The following is a 16,652-nucleotide window of genomic DNA, read 5'->3' as shown; positions in this document are numbered from 1 at the left end:
CGGGCACCGCCGGGAGGGCGGCGCCGACCCCCGACCCCCGTCGGCCGCCACCTTCGGCCGCCGCCCGCCGCGCCGCCATGCCGGGGCCGCCCCTCAGCGCGCCGCGCATGCGCGCCGCCCCCTCCCGCCGCCCGCCGCCGCCGCGCTGCACGCCGGGCCCGCCGCCACGGCCGCGGGGGAACGCGGCGCTGCCGGTGCCTCCGCGCGGCGATTGGCCGCCCGCCGCCTCGGCCCCGCCTTCCTCCCCCGATCGGCAGGTGCGGCAGCCAATAGGGAGGCGCGGCGGCCGGGCCGCCCCGCTGGCCGTGAGGCGGTGTCGGTGGGCGCCGCGGCGGTTCTGGAAGGATCCCGGCGGCTGGGGCGCGGGGGGGGGGAGCGCGGGCGCCATGTCGGGGCTGCTGCACACCTCGCTCAGCGGCCTCAACAGCGACTCCTACTGCGAGATCAGCCGCTACCGCGACCAGCACTTCCGGGTGCGGCCGGGACCGGGGCCGGCTGGGGGCCGGGGCCGGGGCCGGGGCCGGGAGCGGGGTCGGGGTCGGGGTGCCCGGTGCCCGCTGACGGCCCGCTGTGCCCGCAGGGTAGCAAGAAGCTACAGGAGAAGTTCCTGAAGATCTCCTCCACGCTGTACGTGGGCAACCTGTCCTTCTACACCACGGAGGAGCAGATCCAGGAGCTCTTCTCCAAGTGCGGCGACGTCAAGCGCATCGTCATGGGGCTGGACAAGATCAAGAAGACGCCCTGCGGCTTCTGCTTCGTCGAGTATCCTTTCGGGGCCCTCCCGCTCTCGGCCTGTCACCGCCACAGCCAGCTTAGCTGTCCCACACCTGCAGAGGGGGGGAAGCCAAGTGCCCGCTGCCAGGCATTCGCTTGTCTCCCTTCCCACCGCCTGCGTGCCGTAGGTGGAACTTGCATGGGCTCCCAGCTAAACCTGCATGGGCTCCCAGCTCGTGCATGGCCAACGCTAAGAGCGCGTGTTCGCCTTCTCGCCTTAACTTCGCACCCGAAGGACCTAGCAGAGCGGTCCGTGGCGCTGCTCCCAAGCACGGGGTGCACGCTTGTACAAGTTGCCCCGTGAGCTGTCTGTGCAAAGCTCTCCTGTGAGGCCTGCGCCTCCTGCTCACATTTAATCAAGTTTCATATGGTATAAAAAGGCATAATACAGATTTCTTGCCCGTAGCAAGCCTTTAACATGTTTGTTTTATCTACTTGTGAAATAAGTGATCCAAAGCTATTTCTTGCCTGTACAGGTACTAACATTAAAGTTCAGAACCTTAGGAAGGAGTGGGAGCTGTTTTCAGCTTGGATTTACATGACTGCAGTTTTTTGATCCCAGGGAAAAGAACAGGCAAAGTAGGAAAATCTGGAAGGCAGGGCTCTTCTGCCTCTCAAATGCAGTAGTTCTCTTTTTTTTCCCTGCAGCCAATAAAATAGCACACGTAGTTTTCCTAAGAGTATGTTTCAGATACTACACGAGGGCAGACGCTGAACACGCAATGCGATTTATCAACGGCACACGACTGGACGACCGCATCGTTCGAACAGACTGGGATGCGGGGTTTAAGGAGGGCCGACAGTATGGAAGAGGAAAGACGGGAGGACAGGTAAAAGCAATACCAGTTCAGACCTTGCGTCAAATCCCCCTAAGACAGTGTAGAGCTTTTCTAGTTTTGTCTCCTGGAGAACGAAGCGTAGGCGATAAGGACCTGATAATGAAGTACAGCTACACTGGGTGATTTTGGTAACTGACGCTTCCCTGTTGTTAAGAGCTAGAAGTAGAACTAAGGCCGCTGCTGGCTAGGGCTCCAAACTTCCTGACTGTACAAGTAGAATTTTCCCTATTCCAAGCTAGTACTCTTAAAATGGTGTAGAATTTGTATGGAGAGGGACAGCACATTGTTAGGCCAATCTCAGAATCCAGCAGTTTGTCCTGTGAGAAGGTAAGTTTCCTTTGCAGACTTTTTTTTTTTGGGGGGGGGGGGGGTGGGGCAAGGGAAGTAAATGTTCTGGGGGCAAAGCCTGGCATTAAAATATTCTGGCGTTGTCTTTGCTTCATATCTAAAAGGACCTCAGCCATCAGACATATGTCATTTATACCACCATCACCTTTCTGGTGGATTATTTGAGGAGATTTCAAGTGGGTCACAGTGCTTCTAATCTGAACTTCAGTTCTCCGCCAGCTGAGCAAGAAGAGGGTGGTGATTCTGAAGGACACAAGCAGTGCAGGATGCTAATATTTGTGTCATTGCTGTGCCCCAGGTGCGAGATGAGTACCGGACAGACTACGATGTGGGAAGAGGTGGCTTTGGCAAGATTATTCAGATGCAGAAGGCAAATCATCAGCCTGCAGTCTATTAATTGCCTCATAGGTCCTAGCTCGTAGAGGGTTCTGTCCTTCCAGAGCTAGCCCTGTTCTCGCATTTTGGATTGGGGTAGGGAGTGAGATCCAAGTTCCAACAAAAGGTGACCCTCCTTAGACTGTGGATATACATGTGTTCATTCCCCCTTCCTTCTGGGCTAGAGAAGATGTTCTGTGCTGATACAGGGCAACGAGGGAAACAAATGGACAGCTCTGCAGGATTCTGGGTAAGAAGAAATGCAGCATGGCAACACCTCATGCTATGACGTACTCTTCACGTTGCAGCTAAGCAGGTGGCTTCCTCCAAGTCGGGGCTGCAGCTGCGGTTGCTCTCAGAGAGAACTTCTTAGGAACGTGCCACCACTGGAGCCCTCCAAGTGCCAGGGCACCTTGTGGGGATGCACGAGAGTTGCAAATTTCTAATTAACAGCCTCATCTGCTTACAAAGCAGTGTCACTGTTTGGATGAGAGAAGCGCAGCAAGGTCTTAGTGTCCACTTGGAGGTGCTTACTTGCGCATCTAGCCCTTGGGTTGGTCAGGGCCTGCAGAGCCTTTCTCTTTATGATGCCCCCAGTGCTGCCTGGCTTTTCAGATCCTCACTGTTCGGCGTGGTTTTGTTAAAAGTTTCTTTCAATTTTTTAAATAAACAGTGAGTCCTGTACCTGTTGCAGTTTGTGCATCAAAACTACTAGCTCTGTGACAAGAACTGGGGGGAACATCTGTTGGTATTTTAAAGTTGCTGTCACTTGCAAACACTAAGATGGACGCTAAAAGGGGGCGCGAGTCTCACTGTATTTCTCTCGGCTTCCCTCTTGCTACTGGCTTTTCCTCCTCTTCTGTTTTTGCAATAGCTGATGGCTGACACCAGAAGGAAGTTGCTTATAAAGTGTACAGCTGCTCTGAATAAGACAAGTCTGTATGTTTCACACCAGCAGATTCCAGGAAAACTTCACTGTCCTGATACCTATTCCATGACTTGAGGTGTGTAGAAAGCAATATAAAAGTCCAATGTGCACTTAAGAGTGGAAGGAACTAAGAACTCCCTTCCTTGTGTTTGTTATTAACCCCCCCCCCGTGCTCTCTTCCCCATTTAAGAGAGCATGGCTAACGCTATTAAGCTGTTTGTAGGGCCCAGACAAGGGACCAGAAGAGATTAGAACACCTACTGATCTGTCCCTAAGCACCTCCCAGCCAGGGTAGGCAATTCCACTGGACAAGTTAAATTGTGACTGTAAATTGGTTTAGTGCGATGAAAATAATAGCAGCTGCTCCCTCTCCAGTAATGTGTAATTGGGATTTTTCATGCACTGTCTCATCCAAGATAATGAATGCTGTTCTGTTGAGCACATGTGCAGACCAGGCATACAATTTAAATTATTTTAACACTTGTGTTAGAACTGAGTGGGAGCGGGTGTAGCATTTAATTTGTTGAAATGTCTCCTACCTGCTTGTTTTGCAAGTCAGGTTGCTGCATCAATATAGCTGTCACGGATCTTGAAGGAACTGCACATTTAGACCTCGGCAGACCTAAGGAATGACAGAGTTGACAAGCCTGCGATGCAGGCTGCCCCTGACATGCAGCGAAAAGGAGGGGGACGTTGACATAAGAGCAAAAAACAAGCAGTCATCTGTCCAGCCTGGCAAAGCAGCATCAGCACGAAGTCCCTTCTGGAGGTTATGGATTACATAGAATAATTGCTTGGGCAAACACAGCAAGCAAAAGGGAATATGTGGGGAAGACAGGGAGGGAAATCTGCCATGAAACTCAGATTAGCAACAGAATCTTGCGTATATGAGGTAGGGAAACAAGATAAACTCTTGCTTTGCTCCTGGGAGAGCATGGTAGGGCCTGTTGGACGTATCATTCCTATGGATCTGACAGAGCATGTGGGAAGCTGTTCGGTCAGGTGCCTGGGTTATGATTGTGGAAGGCATTTCTGTCCCTATTTTTGCAAGATACTGGAATTTCAGCTCTACACAGCTCTGCCTGTCCTGCTCGCTTTGGTCTGAAGGGAGAGTATCTCCATCCTCTTCCGAGTCTCAAAGCAGGGTTGGCAAGTTGTGCACCATTCTCCTTTCAACATAACCTTTGCAAAGGGCTTTTTGCTGACTTTTATTCAGATACATGTATTTGCATAAAATAATCCATCTCAAATACTACAGCTGCAGTAAATGACGGGGTCCCTTCCTCCTAAAGGCAGCCCAAAGAGAACCAAAGAGAGACGAGAAGGTTTACAAGTAAATAGGCGCTCCCAGATCTTAGCCTGTGCTGTGGTGCGGCAGCACCCACGTGGCACCGCGCTGCGCGGGTTGGAAGAGGTCTCCTTTCCAAGAGTGCTGTCACGTGCTGCTCCTGCCCGCACGCTGGAGCAGCCCCTCCTGTCCTGGCCAGGCTCCTCGCTGACACCGTGCCCAGAAGCCTCAGGCTCCAGGGTTCCCTTTCAGGCACCTTTCATCGGCACACAAAGACGCTGTTAGAAGAAAAAATCCTTTGTCCTCGCAGAGCTGGGGCAGTGCCAAGCTGGGCAGTGCCAGCCCACAAACAGAGACCTGATGAGACCCAAGAGAAACTCGGTGCAGCTAAGCACAGGCCTGTGGCTGCCTCTCCGAGCGGTTAACAGTTAACGGCTCGAGGCAGGGGCCGCTGGTCCTGACTGACAGCTGAGCTCTTTGTGCAAAGAACCCGATGCCGAGTGCCCACCAGCACCAACCAAAGGAGCTGACGCACCCTTCAGGCTTAGTGAGTCTCTCCGCTGGATCCCATGTGATCTGCAGGGACCTTGTTCCTGCAGGACAGAGGACAGAATGAGGTTTAGTGCTGGAGCAGTTTTGGCAGGAGGTGCTGCTCCTCCTCGTGCTCCTCAGCCGTGCATTCACTCTGCGACACCACGCTCAAAGCCTTCTGCGCTGGGGAGGGGAAAAGGAAGGCTCCAGTTCTCATTCGTTCCGGCAGCTTTTATAGTCCCCTTTGATCCAGTAACAAATCTGAGCAAACTTCGGCGCAGTCAGGCGAACGGCGACATTATAGTCGTGCTGCTCCCCGGCCACCTCGAGCCACTGGTGCCCAGAGAAGACCCCAACCACCTTCCTCTCCCATTTGTGCTGGACGGGGTCCCACACCTTGCCATACACCCCAGAGCCGGACGCGCCAGGCCTGGCATCGCAGTGCTGGTAGATGAGGTGGGCCGTCTCGTCCTCCACCCCACAGAAGCGGTAGACCAGCTCGCCCGGCCGGTCGCTGTCAAACCCCGAAAAATGAATCCTCTTCCCAGCCATCTCCTCCGCTGCTGGAGCCACCGTCAGCTTCATGTAGGGGCGCTGGTGTGGCCTGCGCAGCTCCAAAAGGGCGTAGTCGTAGTCCATGCTGACCGAGTTGGGGCTCCGAATCCAACCCTTGGGCACCTGCGTGCGCCGCACGCGAGCCCAGCGCATCGCCAGCCCCCCCGGCCCCGTCCCGTTGCCAGCGCTCTGCAGCGGCGTCAGGAAGCCCACCTTGATCTTCTTGGCCCCCTTCACGTAGTCTTTGCCGTCGTGGATGCAGTGGGCAGCTGTGAGGACGTGCCGCTCGGACACGAGCACCCCCGTGCACCCCGTGGAGATCTTGACGGCGGCGGAGAAGGGGTAGTCCAGCAAGAAGTGGTTCCCGCTGATGGAAAACCGCCCGTCCGTGCCGTAAATCTGCCGCTTGCGCCGCTTGCGCCACCTCTGCCGCCTCTTCTCCGTGCCGCCCCCCTGAGGGCTCAGCTCCACCGTGGTGAGGGTGCGGGTGCCGTTGGCGTACACTGTCTCGTAAGAAAGGTACTCCTGGAAATCCTGGGGGGCCAAGGCAGCCTCCCGCCGGGCGCAGGCGTCGTCGCAGCGTGTCGTCAGCTCCAGGACAGGCTGTGCCGAGAAGCGGGCTCTGCCTAGCTGCAGGGTGGACCGGGGAACGAGGGCAGGAAGCAGGGCGCCAGCTGCAGCGCTGGGAAGGAGGGAAAGCAGGAGAACGGCAACCACCCGGCAGCAAGTCATCCTGCCAGACCTGCAAAGGCGAAGCGAGGAGACCATTAAGCCTGCCCGATTAGAGGGCCGGCCACCTGCCGCGGCTCGCGGCTGGGGGATTATCGGCCGCACGTGGCCCTGTGCCAGCTACCGGGGAGTGCGTGCTTCAGCAGCTGCCACAGAAAGCAGAAGGGTCGGGACCTGCCTGGAGCTGAGTGACTAACCAGAGATAGAAATCTAACCCAACCTTTGATCTCCTGCAGCTCTTTTGGATGGGGAGGCCCAGCAGCGCAACCGAGCGCTGCTGCAGAAATATCACGAGCAGATGAGTTTCCTCCGTCACACCAGAAACCCTGCCTGCCCCGGGGTGGATTCCCTGGATTCCAGGGCTCGAGCCCCACCGATGGGACGCGTCCCTCCCACCCACCCAGCAGCGGCAGCCCGGCTCCACCACCCATCACCCGCGGGGAGAAGGAGGAGGAGGAGGGTGTGACGGTACCTGCTGACTGCAGAGGGAGACGACAGCTCTGTCCGGCTGCTCCTACGGGGAAGAGAAAGGTGCAGTAACTCCAGGGCTAGACCTGAGTTGAAGTATGTGGTGTCACAGAGCAGTGAGGACAAGACAGCCTGGTTTAACTCCAAAATGGATTACTGTACCCAATCTGCCATTACTTCTCCGTGCACCAGGCCACCTGTTTTCTTGCAGGGGAGCAGTCTGAGGGGCAGGTTCTCCAACCCCAGCTCTGTGCAGCAGCTCAGCCCTCCACCTCCATCCTGCCCTCGGCGCGCGTACCGAGATGGGCTCCCCTTGGCCGACCGCAGAGGCTCTTCCTCGACAAGCAGCTGGAGCACAGGGAGAGCAGCTCCGACACCTCTGCCGGGCCAGCCCCGTGTCCCCCCAAGGCAGCCGGGGTCTGCGCCGGACACGTGGCAGCGCGCTGGGTTATGAAAGTCGCAGGGGAATGAGGGGTGGAGCCACGGAGGGAGGCTGAGAGCCACGAGCTCTCCGCACCCCGACCCCTCGGTGCTGCAGCCACGAGCACGTCACGCGAGCCGATGGCCGCAGCCGGGCCTTCGCCGGGACGCTGCCCCAGCCACCTGCCCCTCCGCATGGCTTGGGCCAAAAGCAGCCGGGGCACAGCGACCCTCCCTCGGGCTGCCTCTGAAATCCAGGGGACGGCGATGGGGAGGTGGCGGGGTCCTGCCTGAGTGCCCCCCCTCGGCACAGCAGCTAGCCAGGGCTTTGCGGAGACGGCACCAAGGCACGAGCCAGCCCTGGCTCCCCTGCCCACGTGCGTGCCCGGCCTGCCTGGCACCCACACAGCAGCAGCAGAGCCGGAGGCACACGCAGGGGAGCAGCTCCAGCCTCGCTCGGTTCCCTCTGGTGCTCTCCCAGCTGGGCAGAGCCATCCCCCAGAGCAGAAAGGCCCCACACAGTGGTACAAACATCCACGGGTGGCTGTGTGCAGGGCCCGGGCTCGTGGCAGCAGCGCCAGGCTCCAGGGTACTGCTTTTTGCTGCATTTTCTGAGCAGAGGACTGCCCTTTCAGGCTCGCAGGGAAGGGGGAAGTCCACCTTGGAGCCCCTAACACCTGGGAGCTGAGGTCTGTCCCTTCGCCCAGAAACAAGCGTCCTTCTGACCCCAGAGCGCTGCATCCCTATCGCAGCACCTCGCCGGGCCACAGTTCAGGCGGTGGGAGCGGCGCAGACGTCTCCCTTGAGCCCACACCACGCTGGGGCTCCGGAGCCTCATTATCCTCCTCCCCAGCCGACACGTGGAGCCTGCGAGACTGATAACGGCGCCCGTGGAAGGCAGAGGCGCTGCCCGGGGCTGGCACAGGAGTCCTGGCTGCCACCCCCGGCCCTGCCCGGCCCCGCGGGGACGGGAGGCACCTACCTGCACCCAGCCGGCACCGGCCCGGGGAGGATGGGGCTGGCACCTGCTCCTAGGGCAGCTCGGCTTGGCTCAGGCCGCGGGCACTGCCCTGCACACACGCAGCAAGATAGGCACGGCCGCGCTCAGGGGCGCGTGTGGGGATACAGGCACAGCACACAGCCCGGGGGGTGCCGTGGAGCCGGGCAGCCCCTTCTCCTCCCCGCCGAGCCCCGGGGCAGGGCTTGCAGCTGCAGCCCCGGGGCCAAGCAGAGCCGATGGTGCGGGGCCCTCGCTGCTGACCGTGCGGTGACCCTGCTCGGCTGCCAGTAAACAAGGAGAGATGCCAAATCCACGCAAGATCCATCTGCCCTAAATTAGTTTATTTCGCAAAATAATCTGTCAGGGCTGATTTAGACCAGACCAGAATCTGGGAAATCATCTTCTCACATGGGTGCAGCCCACCTCCTGGCCCCGCTTCCTCTGCAGACTGGTGCTGGAGCCTCTGGGGGATATCTCCAAGGTCTTTACCGCAGCCTGTGCCCCGGGACCTGGTGGCACGCTCCCACGCCATGCAGGGCAAGGCCACGGCAGGCTGGTGTCCTGCACCCAGGCACCAGAGGCATGGGGTGGGCCACCCTGGGGCACCGCTCCCTATTTTCCAGCTGACGTGGGAGGCTTGGCCGTGAGCGTGGGTCGAGGGCCTGCATGGGGCAGGGGGAAGGCTGGAGGGGCCTGTCCCCAGCCGGAGCAGAGGGCTGTGGCTCTGGTTGGCAGCTCTCCCACCGACCGCTCCACGCCGGCAGCGGCTGGCAGCCGGCCCAGCGGGGCACGCGGTCCTGCCCCGCTCTGCTCCCTCTCGCGCCCCAGCTCAGGCAGCAGAGCACGGGCATTAAAGTAAGACGCAGCTGGGCCAACAGAGCAAAGCGGTTAAAAAACACTTAGAGTTTAATAGGTATAAAAATTGACATAAAAACACCAATCGTACAAAGGCAGACGAGTACGGACACTGACATGTCTATACTGCTGATATCTTCACAGGCGACTGAGCCAGATGCTCACACCTAGCGGCGCGGTTCCGGCGGCACAGGGCTCAGCATGGGGCACGAAAGTGGAGTGGGGCCTCAGGCGGCTGAGCCCTGTGCTGCTGGAGAGCCCCAGAGCGCTGGCGGTACCAGGACGAGCCGCGTCCAGCCTCACCGCGCGGCTCCGGGCACGGTCACAACTGCGCCTACACAGCCAGCGCTTGGGAAGCACACAGAGGAGGTGACCACAGCCACACGGACAGACAAGACGAACGAAGCTGCACCATCACACGGGCCTCTCGTGGGAAGGAAAAGCAGCATTTCTGACAGCAGCTTCCACGGTGGGAGGGCCGTGCCGGTGTCACTGCCCCTCGGCGGGGGGGGGGGATTGCAGGGAGCAGCCCCGGGCCACCAGCTCGCCCACCCGGCCCGGGGCCTCGTCTCCGCAACCTCTGCTCCGCGAGGGGAAAGGGCAGCGCACGGCCCGGCTCCGCGGGACTCTGGGCTCGCTCCCCGCGGGCTGGGGGATGCCTGTGCCGTGCGGGTTGCAGTCCCGTCCCAGCGCAGGAATACTGGCAGAGTCCTCCGAGTACCGGTGTCGATCGCGGCCGCCGCCTCCCTCAGACCGCAGTGGCCCCGGGGCTGAGGTCCAACTCGGGGTGGTGCAGAGGCTTCTCGGCCACGGCACGGGGCTCCTTCGCATTTTTCCCTTCCACGCTGTTCCGAATCCCGTAGCCAAAGTAAATCATAAAACCTGCAAGAGATCCTACGATGAGATGCACGGTAGCGGGCTGCCAGCCTAATGGCCTCTCCAGGGAGGCCCTGCTGATCGGCAGAAGCCAGAGAACCAAGATCACCCGCAGGGCCACCCTGCAGGCTGCCCAGCACAGATGCTTCCACGCACAGGCTCCTCTGCACATCCAGCAGACACGAGGCCACCATGCTGGAGCAGAGGGCAGACCCCGCACCACGCGAGCACCACGCTCCCCTCCAGGCCACCTACCCACAGCCATCCAGACGGCAAATCGCGCCCAGGTGCCGGCACTCAGCTGCACCATCAGCAGGATGTTAACGAAGATGCTGATGAGCGGCAGGAGCGGGAGGAAAGGTACCTGCAAGGGACAAGAGGTGCCACATCAGTCGTGCCCGAGGGACCTGGCTGGGACTGAGGATGCTCTGCCACCTGGGCACTTCCATGGGCTGCGCCTCGGAGAGCTGTGCCTCCAGGCCCTGGACATTTCTGGACGGTAAAAGCCCAGCAGCAAGTCCTGGCAGATCCTGCACCAGCCTTGGGTCCAGAGGGATGTAGACAACAAGCTCCCAGAGGCTGCACTCACTTTGAAGTTCAACCTCGCGTTGCTCTGCGGCTGCCTCCAAATGATGATGGTGGGAATGAGCAGAGCCACCACGAGCAGCACCAGGGCCGAGATCCAGCCCACATCGGCCTCCTTCAGCGCATTCACCTTGAGGGTCAGGACCACGCAGATGACTGTGATTAGGGTGGCTGCAAGAGAGGAGGCAGTCACTGTGCTGCACAGCGCGTGGCTGTACAGACCCACACCTCCCTGGCAACTCTCTGGGCTGTGGGGCTGAGCCACGACCTCCTCTTGGTCATCTACAGATCCTCCAACATCCACCCCAAAGCCTCAGCACTTTACCAGGAGGAACTCTCCAGCCTGGCAAGCCGAGAGAAGCCTGTGCTCAGCTGGGCTCAAACCCAGCTCCAACACCTACACAGACCTTGCTAAGCTGCCCTGTTCTGCCTGCACAATGAAACCATTGATGCATGGATCACCGGCTAAGCCTGAGCACTCTCAGGTCCCTTCCCGGGTTTGCAGGGACACACCGACACACCAACACGCCCCGGGGCAGTGCTGCTCTCCAGCAAGAAGCCAGCAAGCCCGGCCGTGTGGCAGGACGGGGCAGGCCAGGAGCATCAGCCGCTGCCTCCCACTCACTCACCGATGACGGAGACGCAGGCGTAGACGATGCGCCCCGAGAGCGCTGTGGGGGTGTCTGAGGACGGGTTGAAGAGTGTCGTCAGCGACAGTTTCTCTTTTTCCTTGGCGCCCATGGCAGCGATGGTCGGGTTCATGACAACCCTCTCCTCCTCATTCCCGTTCAGCTCCAGCATCTCCACGGCCTTCGGGGAGTTCAGCTGCCCGGACTGGTATCTGTACAGACGGGACCTGCTCAGTGCTGCGCAAGCTGGAGCAGAGCCTGAGGATATTCCCAGCTCGGGGACACGACACCACCCTCTGTACCCCTCCTGCGCTGCCAGCCCCATGCTGCTCCGCCAGCAGCCCCGTGGTGACCGCCCCACGGATGTGCCTGGAGGCACCACGCAGCTTCCATCTCACGGGCTTCAGCTGTGGCCCACAAGCCCCGGGCTGGCTGCGAGGCCAGCGAGGAGCGTCCACCCCAAGGCGAGACCCAGCACGAGAGGAGGCACCCACCGGAGGATGAGCACGCACACGGCGACCAGGGAGTAGGCCAACAGCGTGCCGATCGACATGAGGTCCACCAGGTCTTTCAGCTCAAGCAGGAAGGCCATCACCGCTGCAACAAGGACGGGCAGCATGAGCACAGCCCTGGTCTGCTGGGGGACTGAGCACAAGGTGGCCACCAGAAGCCTTACCTGCAAGGAGCCCGGAGGTGATAGTGGCCGAAAGAGGAGTCTTTGTGCGGCTGTTGATGCTGGAGAGGAACTTGAAGAGCAGCCCGTCTTCTGCCATGGCGTAGATCACACGGGGCATAGGAAACATGGAGCCCAGCAAGCTGCCGTGGGGAGAGAGAGCTCAGGGCTTGCCGGATGGTGGCCAGACAAGCCGAGCTGTCTGCAGCCACCATCCAGGGAAGGAAAGGACCGGCTTGTGCTGGGAGCAGGACAGGAGCTGCATAGGGCAGACGCCCTGCTCAGCTGGGACACGTGCCCCCAGCCCCGCGGTGGGACAGGCAGCACCACGGATGGGGCTGGTCCTACCTGGTGGAGAGCGCGCAGAGCGAGCCGACAGCAACGGCGTAGCGGGCGGGCTCCCAGCCCACTGCCTTGAAAGCCTCGGGCAGCGGGCTCCCCTTGTCCAGAAGGAAGTAGGGCACCATGAGGGTGAGTGCCGCAGAGACCCCGAAATAGGCCACGAAGCAGATGAGGAGGGACACGATGATGCCGATGGGGATGGAGCGCTGCGGGTTCCTGGCTTCCTCCCCTGCACGGAGGAAAGGCAGCGTCTGTCCCCATCCGTCCCCACTCTGCAGCGCAGCCCCGCGGCCATGCCCAGCCCTCTGCCCCCGCCTGCAGCTCCAGCTCCCTGCTGTACCCAGATCCTCCGCATAAGCGTGGGGGTAGCACCGCAGCCACGCTGCCCTCTGCCCTGAGCTTTGCACAGGTGTGCTCCCTGCGGCACCGCACCCCCCGGCGAGGGGCTCTGCAGTCGGCGCAGGAGGCGGCTGCTCCAGGCAGCCCCGTGGGGCAGGAGGCTGGGCGGAACAGTCTGTACCAGCAACCTGCTAAGTAGATTCCTGGAGGAATGAGGGGAAATTAAGAGGGCTCCCTGCACGCCACCGAGTCGATTCTACGTGAACTTAGTCATTTAAAAGAACATTGCTTGAGGCTGTGAAATAAGCACGAGCACCAGCAATTCCCAGCACGGCTGCAGCCTCGTCTCTGCAGCTGAAAGGCTCCCTGCAGCCCCGGAGCTGCCCAGGCAGGTGGGGAGCAGCCCTGCTCTCCCCATGCCTCACAGGGAGCCCCGATTCCAGGCCTTTTGTGCTGGTGCAGCTGGGGATGGAGTTGCCACAGCAGCGGGACGAGCCATTTCCCATGGCCAGGAGCGAGCGCCGTGCTCCCTCCCCACGAGCTGCCAGCAGCCGCACTGGGAGCAGCTCACGGAGCCGTGCCCTGCTGCCCTCGCTCGAGGCACTACCTGTGGTGGCGATGCAGTCGAACCCCACAAAGGCATAGAAACACGTGGCGGCACCAGTCAGGATCCCTTCCAGCTTAAAGGGGACAAACCCTCCGGATCCGAAGTCTTTCATTCTGGAAGAAAGGAGCAGAGCGGGTGAGGCTGCGGCGGGGTGCACGGCACCCTCCTGCACGCGTGGTGCTCCAGGGGACAGTGCGGTGCCAGCCCTGCGCTGCGCACCGGCTGGCCGGACCCCCTGCTGGCACATCTGCTCTCCTCACCTGACCTCCTCATCCGGCACGTCTGGGAACACGAGATCGAGGTAGTCCTGCTCCGTGAGCTGCCAGTTCTTGATGTTTCCCTTGATGAAGCCGGCAATGATGACGAAGCCCAGCACCAAGAGGTTCACCGCCGTGAAGATTTTGTTCACCAGAGCGGACTCGCTGACGCCAAAGGCCAGCAGCGCTGTGGGGCAGAGGGTGTGAGCGGGGTCGCACCTGCACCGTGTCACCCGCGGTGCCACGGAGCCGCTCCCGCACACTCACCAGTAAGCAGCGCGATCAGGATCAGTGCAAAGAAGTCCGGGCGCTCGGCCAGCACCCCTGGCACATGTACCGTGGTCTTATTCATGAAGAAAGTGGAGATGTGGTTGCCGATGATGTTGTCAAACGCTGCGCTCCAGGCTCGGGCCACGCTGGCTGTACCTGGCCGACGGCAAAGCTGCACGTTGGTCCTGGCATGTGGCAGCACCGCTCCCCCACCCCAACACCAGCTCCTGCTGAGCCCCAAAGCACCCGTCCCGCACCCTGCTCCCGCACTCAAAGCACCGCTCGCTGGGGCTCCATCGGCACGGTGCCGGCATGCTTCCCGTGCCCGCCCGGCAGAGCCACGTACCTATCACGTAGGACAGGATGAGGTTCCAGCCGGTCGTGAAAGCCCAGATCTCGCCGACTGTCACGTAGCTGTAGAGGTAGGCAGAGCCAGTCTTGGGGACGCGGGCCCCAAACTCTGCGTAGCAGAGCCCAGCCAGTACCGAAGAGAGCGCAGCCACCAGGAAGCAGAGGACGATGGAGGGACCAGCCCTATCCTTGGCCACTTCCCCGGCCAGCACGTACACGCCAGCCCCCAGCGTGCTGCCCACCCCTAGGGCTATGAGGTCCAGCGTGGAGAGGCAGCGAGCGAAACGCGTCTCCTCGGAGCTCAGATCCACCATGCGCCGGCGGATCAGCTTCTTCCCAACGCTGCTCATTTTTCCCCCGAACATCTTGTCCTCCGCAGGTGGTGCTCAGCCGCTCAAAAACCCTGCAAGAGAAGCCACCGTAGGAGCGTGAAGCTCAGAGTCCTGCGTGGAGCCGAGGCCAGACGCAGCAGGAGCAGAGCAGGCGGCGGTGCCACCAGCAGCCTGGAGGAGCTGTAGCTCTGACTTGTCAGCACCGAGCCCCAGCCACGCTGGCGAGGCAGAGGCCGTTTGGTTCCCCCCGTCGCGGTGTGGGGCTGCGCGCACCCCGCCTGCACCGCTCCCACGCCAGTCCCCAGGGGCAGGAGAGTGAGCCGGAGACAAACCCAGCGAGTCCGTGCTGGGAAACAGACTGCTTAGACAAACACTGTGTGGTCCGTGCCCCAGGGCTCCGGGCACGTCCCAGAGCTTGCCCACTGTCTCTGAGCAACTCCCCGCTGATTTGGCAGCCCAGAGATCCCTCGGCCCAAACTTGACTGCTGGCGCATCCTCCCGGCCTGGCGCGTGGGCGTGCGCAGAGGCGATGGCAGGGAGACAAAGCATTCCTCCAGCCGAGGATTCGGCGTGCTGGGCTGAGTCACTGGGACGCGGCGATTCCTCCCAGCATCTGCACTGCACCCTCGGCGGGGATGCGCGGCTGGGCAGGCAGCGGGCACGGCTCGCAGCCCCCAGCGCACGACCCTCGTGTGCAGGCGGCCCTTGCCGAGCACCCCGCACGCTCACCGTGGGCTTTGACCCTAAACCTGCCGCTCCCCCAAGCTCCCCACTCCCGCCATCCCCAAACCCTCCGGCACACGGGCACCCCACAGGGTGGGCAACGGGCACAGAGCGAGGGAAGGCGCCAGGAAAGCGGCTCCCGATGCCCGCCAGCGCCTGCTCGGCGCCGGCTGTTCCCTTCTCCCGCACCGCACCTCGGCAGGGCCGTCCCGCGGCAGGGACCAGCCCGGGCACACGCTGCCAGCGCCCCGCGGGCCGCTCCCAGCGCTGGGGATTACCGGCGTTGCGTTCGTCGCCACCGGCTCAGCCGCTTCCCCGTGAGCAGCCGGCCAGCCCGGGGCTGACGAAAGCTGCTCCGGAACCGCCGGGTGCCGCTCCCAGCCTCGCCCAACGACGCAGCCCCGCTCGGGACCGGGCCGGCTCTGAAGGGACGAGTGCCCCACCGCCGGCACCCTCCCCGGGACCGCGTCCGAGCCGCTGCCGGGACGGCCCCGGCCGCTCCCCCCCCAGGCGCCGCCCGACTTCCCCGCGGGTTCCCCACGCCCGAGGCCGGCCCCGCAAGCCGCGGGCACGGCGGGAGCCCCGCTCCCCTCCGAGCGGCCGGGAGCCGGGGCTCGGGGCAGGACGGCTCGGGGCAGCCGCCAGCTCGGCGCTGAGCGGGGCGAGCCCCGAGCATCGAGCCCCGAGCCCGGGGCAGGCGGCCCGCGGCCAGCCCCGCCGCCAGGCTCCCGGCAGCGCGCACGGGGCCGAGGGCGGCCGGGGGAGAGCAGCTCCCGGCACCGGCACCGGCACCGGGCGGCTCCCGGTGAGGCGGCCCCGTCCCGGAGCCGTCCCGGAGCCGCCTCCCGCCCCGCTCCGTGCCCCCGGGCGGCCGCCGGTACCGGCCGCACGTGCTGCCGGCGGCTGATGCAAGCGCGGCACCGGTTGCGCCAGGCTCCGCCCGGCCCGGCGGCGGCGGCGCCCGCTGCGACTCACCGGCGGCTCGGCTCGGCTCGGCGCGGCTCGGTTCGGTTGGGCTCGGTTGGGCTCGGCGCGGTCCGGCTCCGTCCGGCTCCGTCCCGCTCCGCTCGGCTCGCCCCGGGACTGCCGCCGCCGAGGAGGGCTGGGGGGGCGGCCCGGCTCCGCCCGCCGGATGCCGGAGCGCACCGCCCCGAGCCGAGCCCGAGCCGCGTCTTACAGGGAATTAAAAAAAAAAAACAGTCCTAAGCGGCAGCCCTGCGATGGCCAGGTCCGGCTCGCCCCCCCCCCCCCCCCCCCCCAGGAGCTCTCCAGCCTCAGCAGCCAAAGCCGAAGGGAGAGAAAACGCCCAGAGCGGCGGGGACCCTGCTTGCCTCGGGAAAGGCCGAGCGGCGAGAGGCGGAGGTCTCCCGGAGCCCGAAGGTGGCAGCGGGGCAGAGCCGGGCACAGCCTGCCCCGGGCACGGCGGGCAGGGGCGGCACGGGGAGGCCGGCCCGGCCGTGGGGCACGGGGAGCGCAGGCAGAGCTCGGCCGGGGGCGCGTCGTGGGGAGCTGCCGCCACGTGCCGCGCAGGCGGCGTGTCCCGCTCGGCACCCACGCT

The 16,652-nt window shown here is 62.5% G+C and overlaps 4 protein-coding genes across 18 annotated transcripts in view; 1 reads left to right on the top strand and 3 right to left on the bottom strand.

The window, feature by feature from the left end:
• Nucleotides 1–135, bottom strand: part of TEX11 (testis expressed 11) — a 37,259-nt gene extending 37,124 nt beyond the window's left edge. For all 11 annotated transcript variants that reach the window (XR_010834878.1, XR_010834876.1, XR_010834877.1 and 8 more), the window contains exon 1: nt 52–135. Coding sequence is in view for 8 of the 11 variants with exons in the window: in XM_067005280.1 (XP_066861381.1) it covers nt 52–109 (58 nt within the window). In the remaining 3 variants the exon portion in view is untranslated. The remainder of the gene's footprint in view (nt 1–51) is intronic.
• Nucleotides 63–3,020, top strand: LOC106037400 (nuclear cap-binding protein subunit 2). Of its 2 annotated transcripts, none has more exons than XM_067005287.1 (4): nt 63–257; nt 581–762; nt 1,466–1,604; nt 2,260–3,020. In XM_067005287.1, exons 1-4 carry the CDS (start codon nt 78–80, stop codon nt 2,356–2,358), a joined length of 600 nt encoding a protein of 199 aa, XP_066861388.1. In that variant the 5' UTR covers nt 63–77; the 3' UTR covers nt 2,359–3,020. The 2 variants fall into 2 exon arrangements, with proteins under 2 accessions (XP_066861388.1, XP_047935402.1); XM_048079445.2 differs by lacking the exon at nt 63–257 and adding an exon at nt 300–473.
• A 970-nt stretch (nt 3,021–3,990) lies between these two features.
• On the bottom strand, nt 3,991–8,467 carry LOC106037398 (serine protease 23-like). Of its 3 annotated transcripts, none has more exons than XM_013183263.3 (3): nt 8,238–8,467; nt 6,840–6,881; nt 3,991–6,380 (listed from the first exon to the last, which is right to left on the bottom strand). In XM_013183263.3, exon 3 carries the CDS (start codon nt 6,368–6,370, stop codon nt 5,297–5,299), a length of 1,074 nt encoding a protein of 357 aa, XP_013038717.2. In that variant the 5' UTR covers nt 6,371–6,380; nt 6,840–6,881; nt 8,238–8,467; the 3' UTR covers nt 3,991–5,296. The 3 variants fall into 3 exon arrangements, with proteins under 3 accessions (XP_013038717.2, XP_047935381.1, XP_066861387.1); XM_048079424.2 differs by lacking the exon at nt 8,238–8,467 and adding an exon at nt 7,134–7,266; XM_067005286.1 differs by lacking the exons at nt 6,840–6,881; nt 8,238–8,467 and adding an exon at nt 6,588–6,696.
• A 672-nt stretch (nt 8,468–9,139) lies between these two features.
• On the bottom strand, nt 9,140–16,225 carry SLC7A3 (solute carrier family 7 member 3). 2 transcript variants are annotated; one of them, XM_067005283.1, is made up of 12 exons: nt 16,070–16,225; nt 14,035–14,442; nt 13,686–13,844; nt 13,422–13,605; nt 13,162–13,274; nt 12,222–12,444; nt 11,877–12,016; nt 11,695–11,797; nt 11,201–11,412; nt 10,576–10,742; nt 10,242–10,350; nt 9,140–9,992 (listed from the first exon to the last, which is right to left on the bottom strand). In XM_067005283.1, exons 2-12 carry the CDS (start codon nt 14,402–14,404, stop codon nt 9,859–9,861), a joined length of 1,914 nt encoding a protein of 637 aa, XP_066861384.1. In that variant the 5' UTR covers nt 14,405–14,442; nt 16,070–16,225; the 3' UTR covers nt 9,140–9,858. The 2 variants fall into 2 exon arrangements, with proteins under 2 accessions (XP_066861384.1, XP_066861386.1); XM_067005285.1 differs by lacking the exon at nt 16,070–16,225 and adding an exon at nt 15,373–15,394.
• Between the last annotated feature and the right edge of the window lie 427 nt (nt 16,226–16,652).

The sequence above is a fragment of the Anser cygnoides genome, chromosome 13 (assembly GCF_040182565.1).
Source record: "Anser cygnoides isolate HZ-2024a breed goose chromosome 13, Taihu_goose_T2T_genome, whole genome shotgun sequence".
Taxonomy (NCBI): domain Eukaryota; kingdom Metazoa; phylum Chordata; class Aves; order Anseriformes; family Anatidae; genus Anser; species Anser cygnoides.
The sequence above is the reverse complement of the archived record's forward strand: the minus strand, read 5'-3'. Positions and strand labels throughout refer to the sequence as shown.

What these genes read in the sequence shown, in the direction of transcription:
- LOC106037400 (XM_067005287.1), top strand. Translation starts at nt 78, where the DNA reads ATGCCGGGGCCGCCCCTCAGCGCGCCGCGCATGCGCGCCGCCCCCTCC. An exon ending in CTTCCTCCCCCGATCGGCAG is followed by an intron (nt 258 to 580) that starts GTGCGGCAGCCA and finishes CTGTGCCCGCAG; the next exon opens with GGTAGCAAGAAGCTACAGGA. An exon ending in TGCGGCTTCTGCTTCGTCGA is followed by an intron (nt 763 to 1,465) that starts GTATCCTTTCGG and finishes AGTATGTTTCAG; the next exon opens with ATACTACACGAGGGCAGACG.
- LOC106037398 (XM_013183263.3), bottom strand. Translation starts at nt 6,370, where the DNA reads ATGACTTGCTGCCGGGTGGTTGCCGTTCTCCTGCTTTCCCTCCTTCCC.
- SLC7A3 (XM_067005283.1), bottom strand. Translation starts at nt 14,404, where the DNA reads ATGTTCGGGGGAAAAATGAGCAGCGTTGGGAAGAAGCTGATCCGCCGG. An exon ending in GTGCCGGATGAGGAGGTCAG is followed by an intron (nt 13,275 to 13,421) that starts GTGAGGAGAGCA and finishes CCTTTCTTCCAG; the next exon opens with AATGAAAGACTTCGGATCCG. An exon ending in CTCTGCGCGCTCTCCACCAG is followed by an intron (nt 12,017 to 12,221) that starts GTAGGACCAGCC and finishes TCCCCACGGCAG; the next exon opens with CTTGCTGGGCTCCATGTTTC.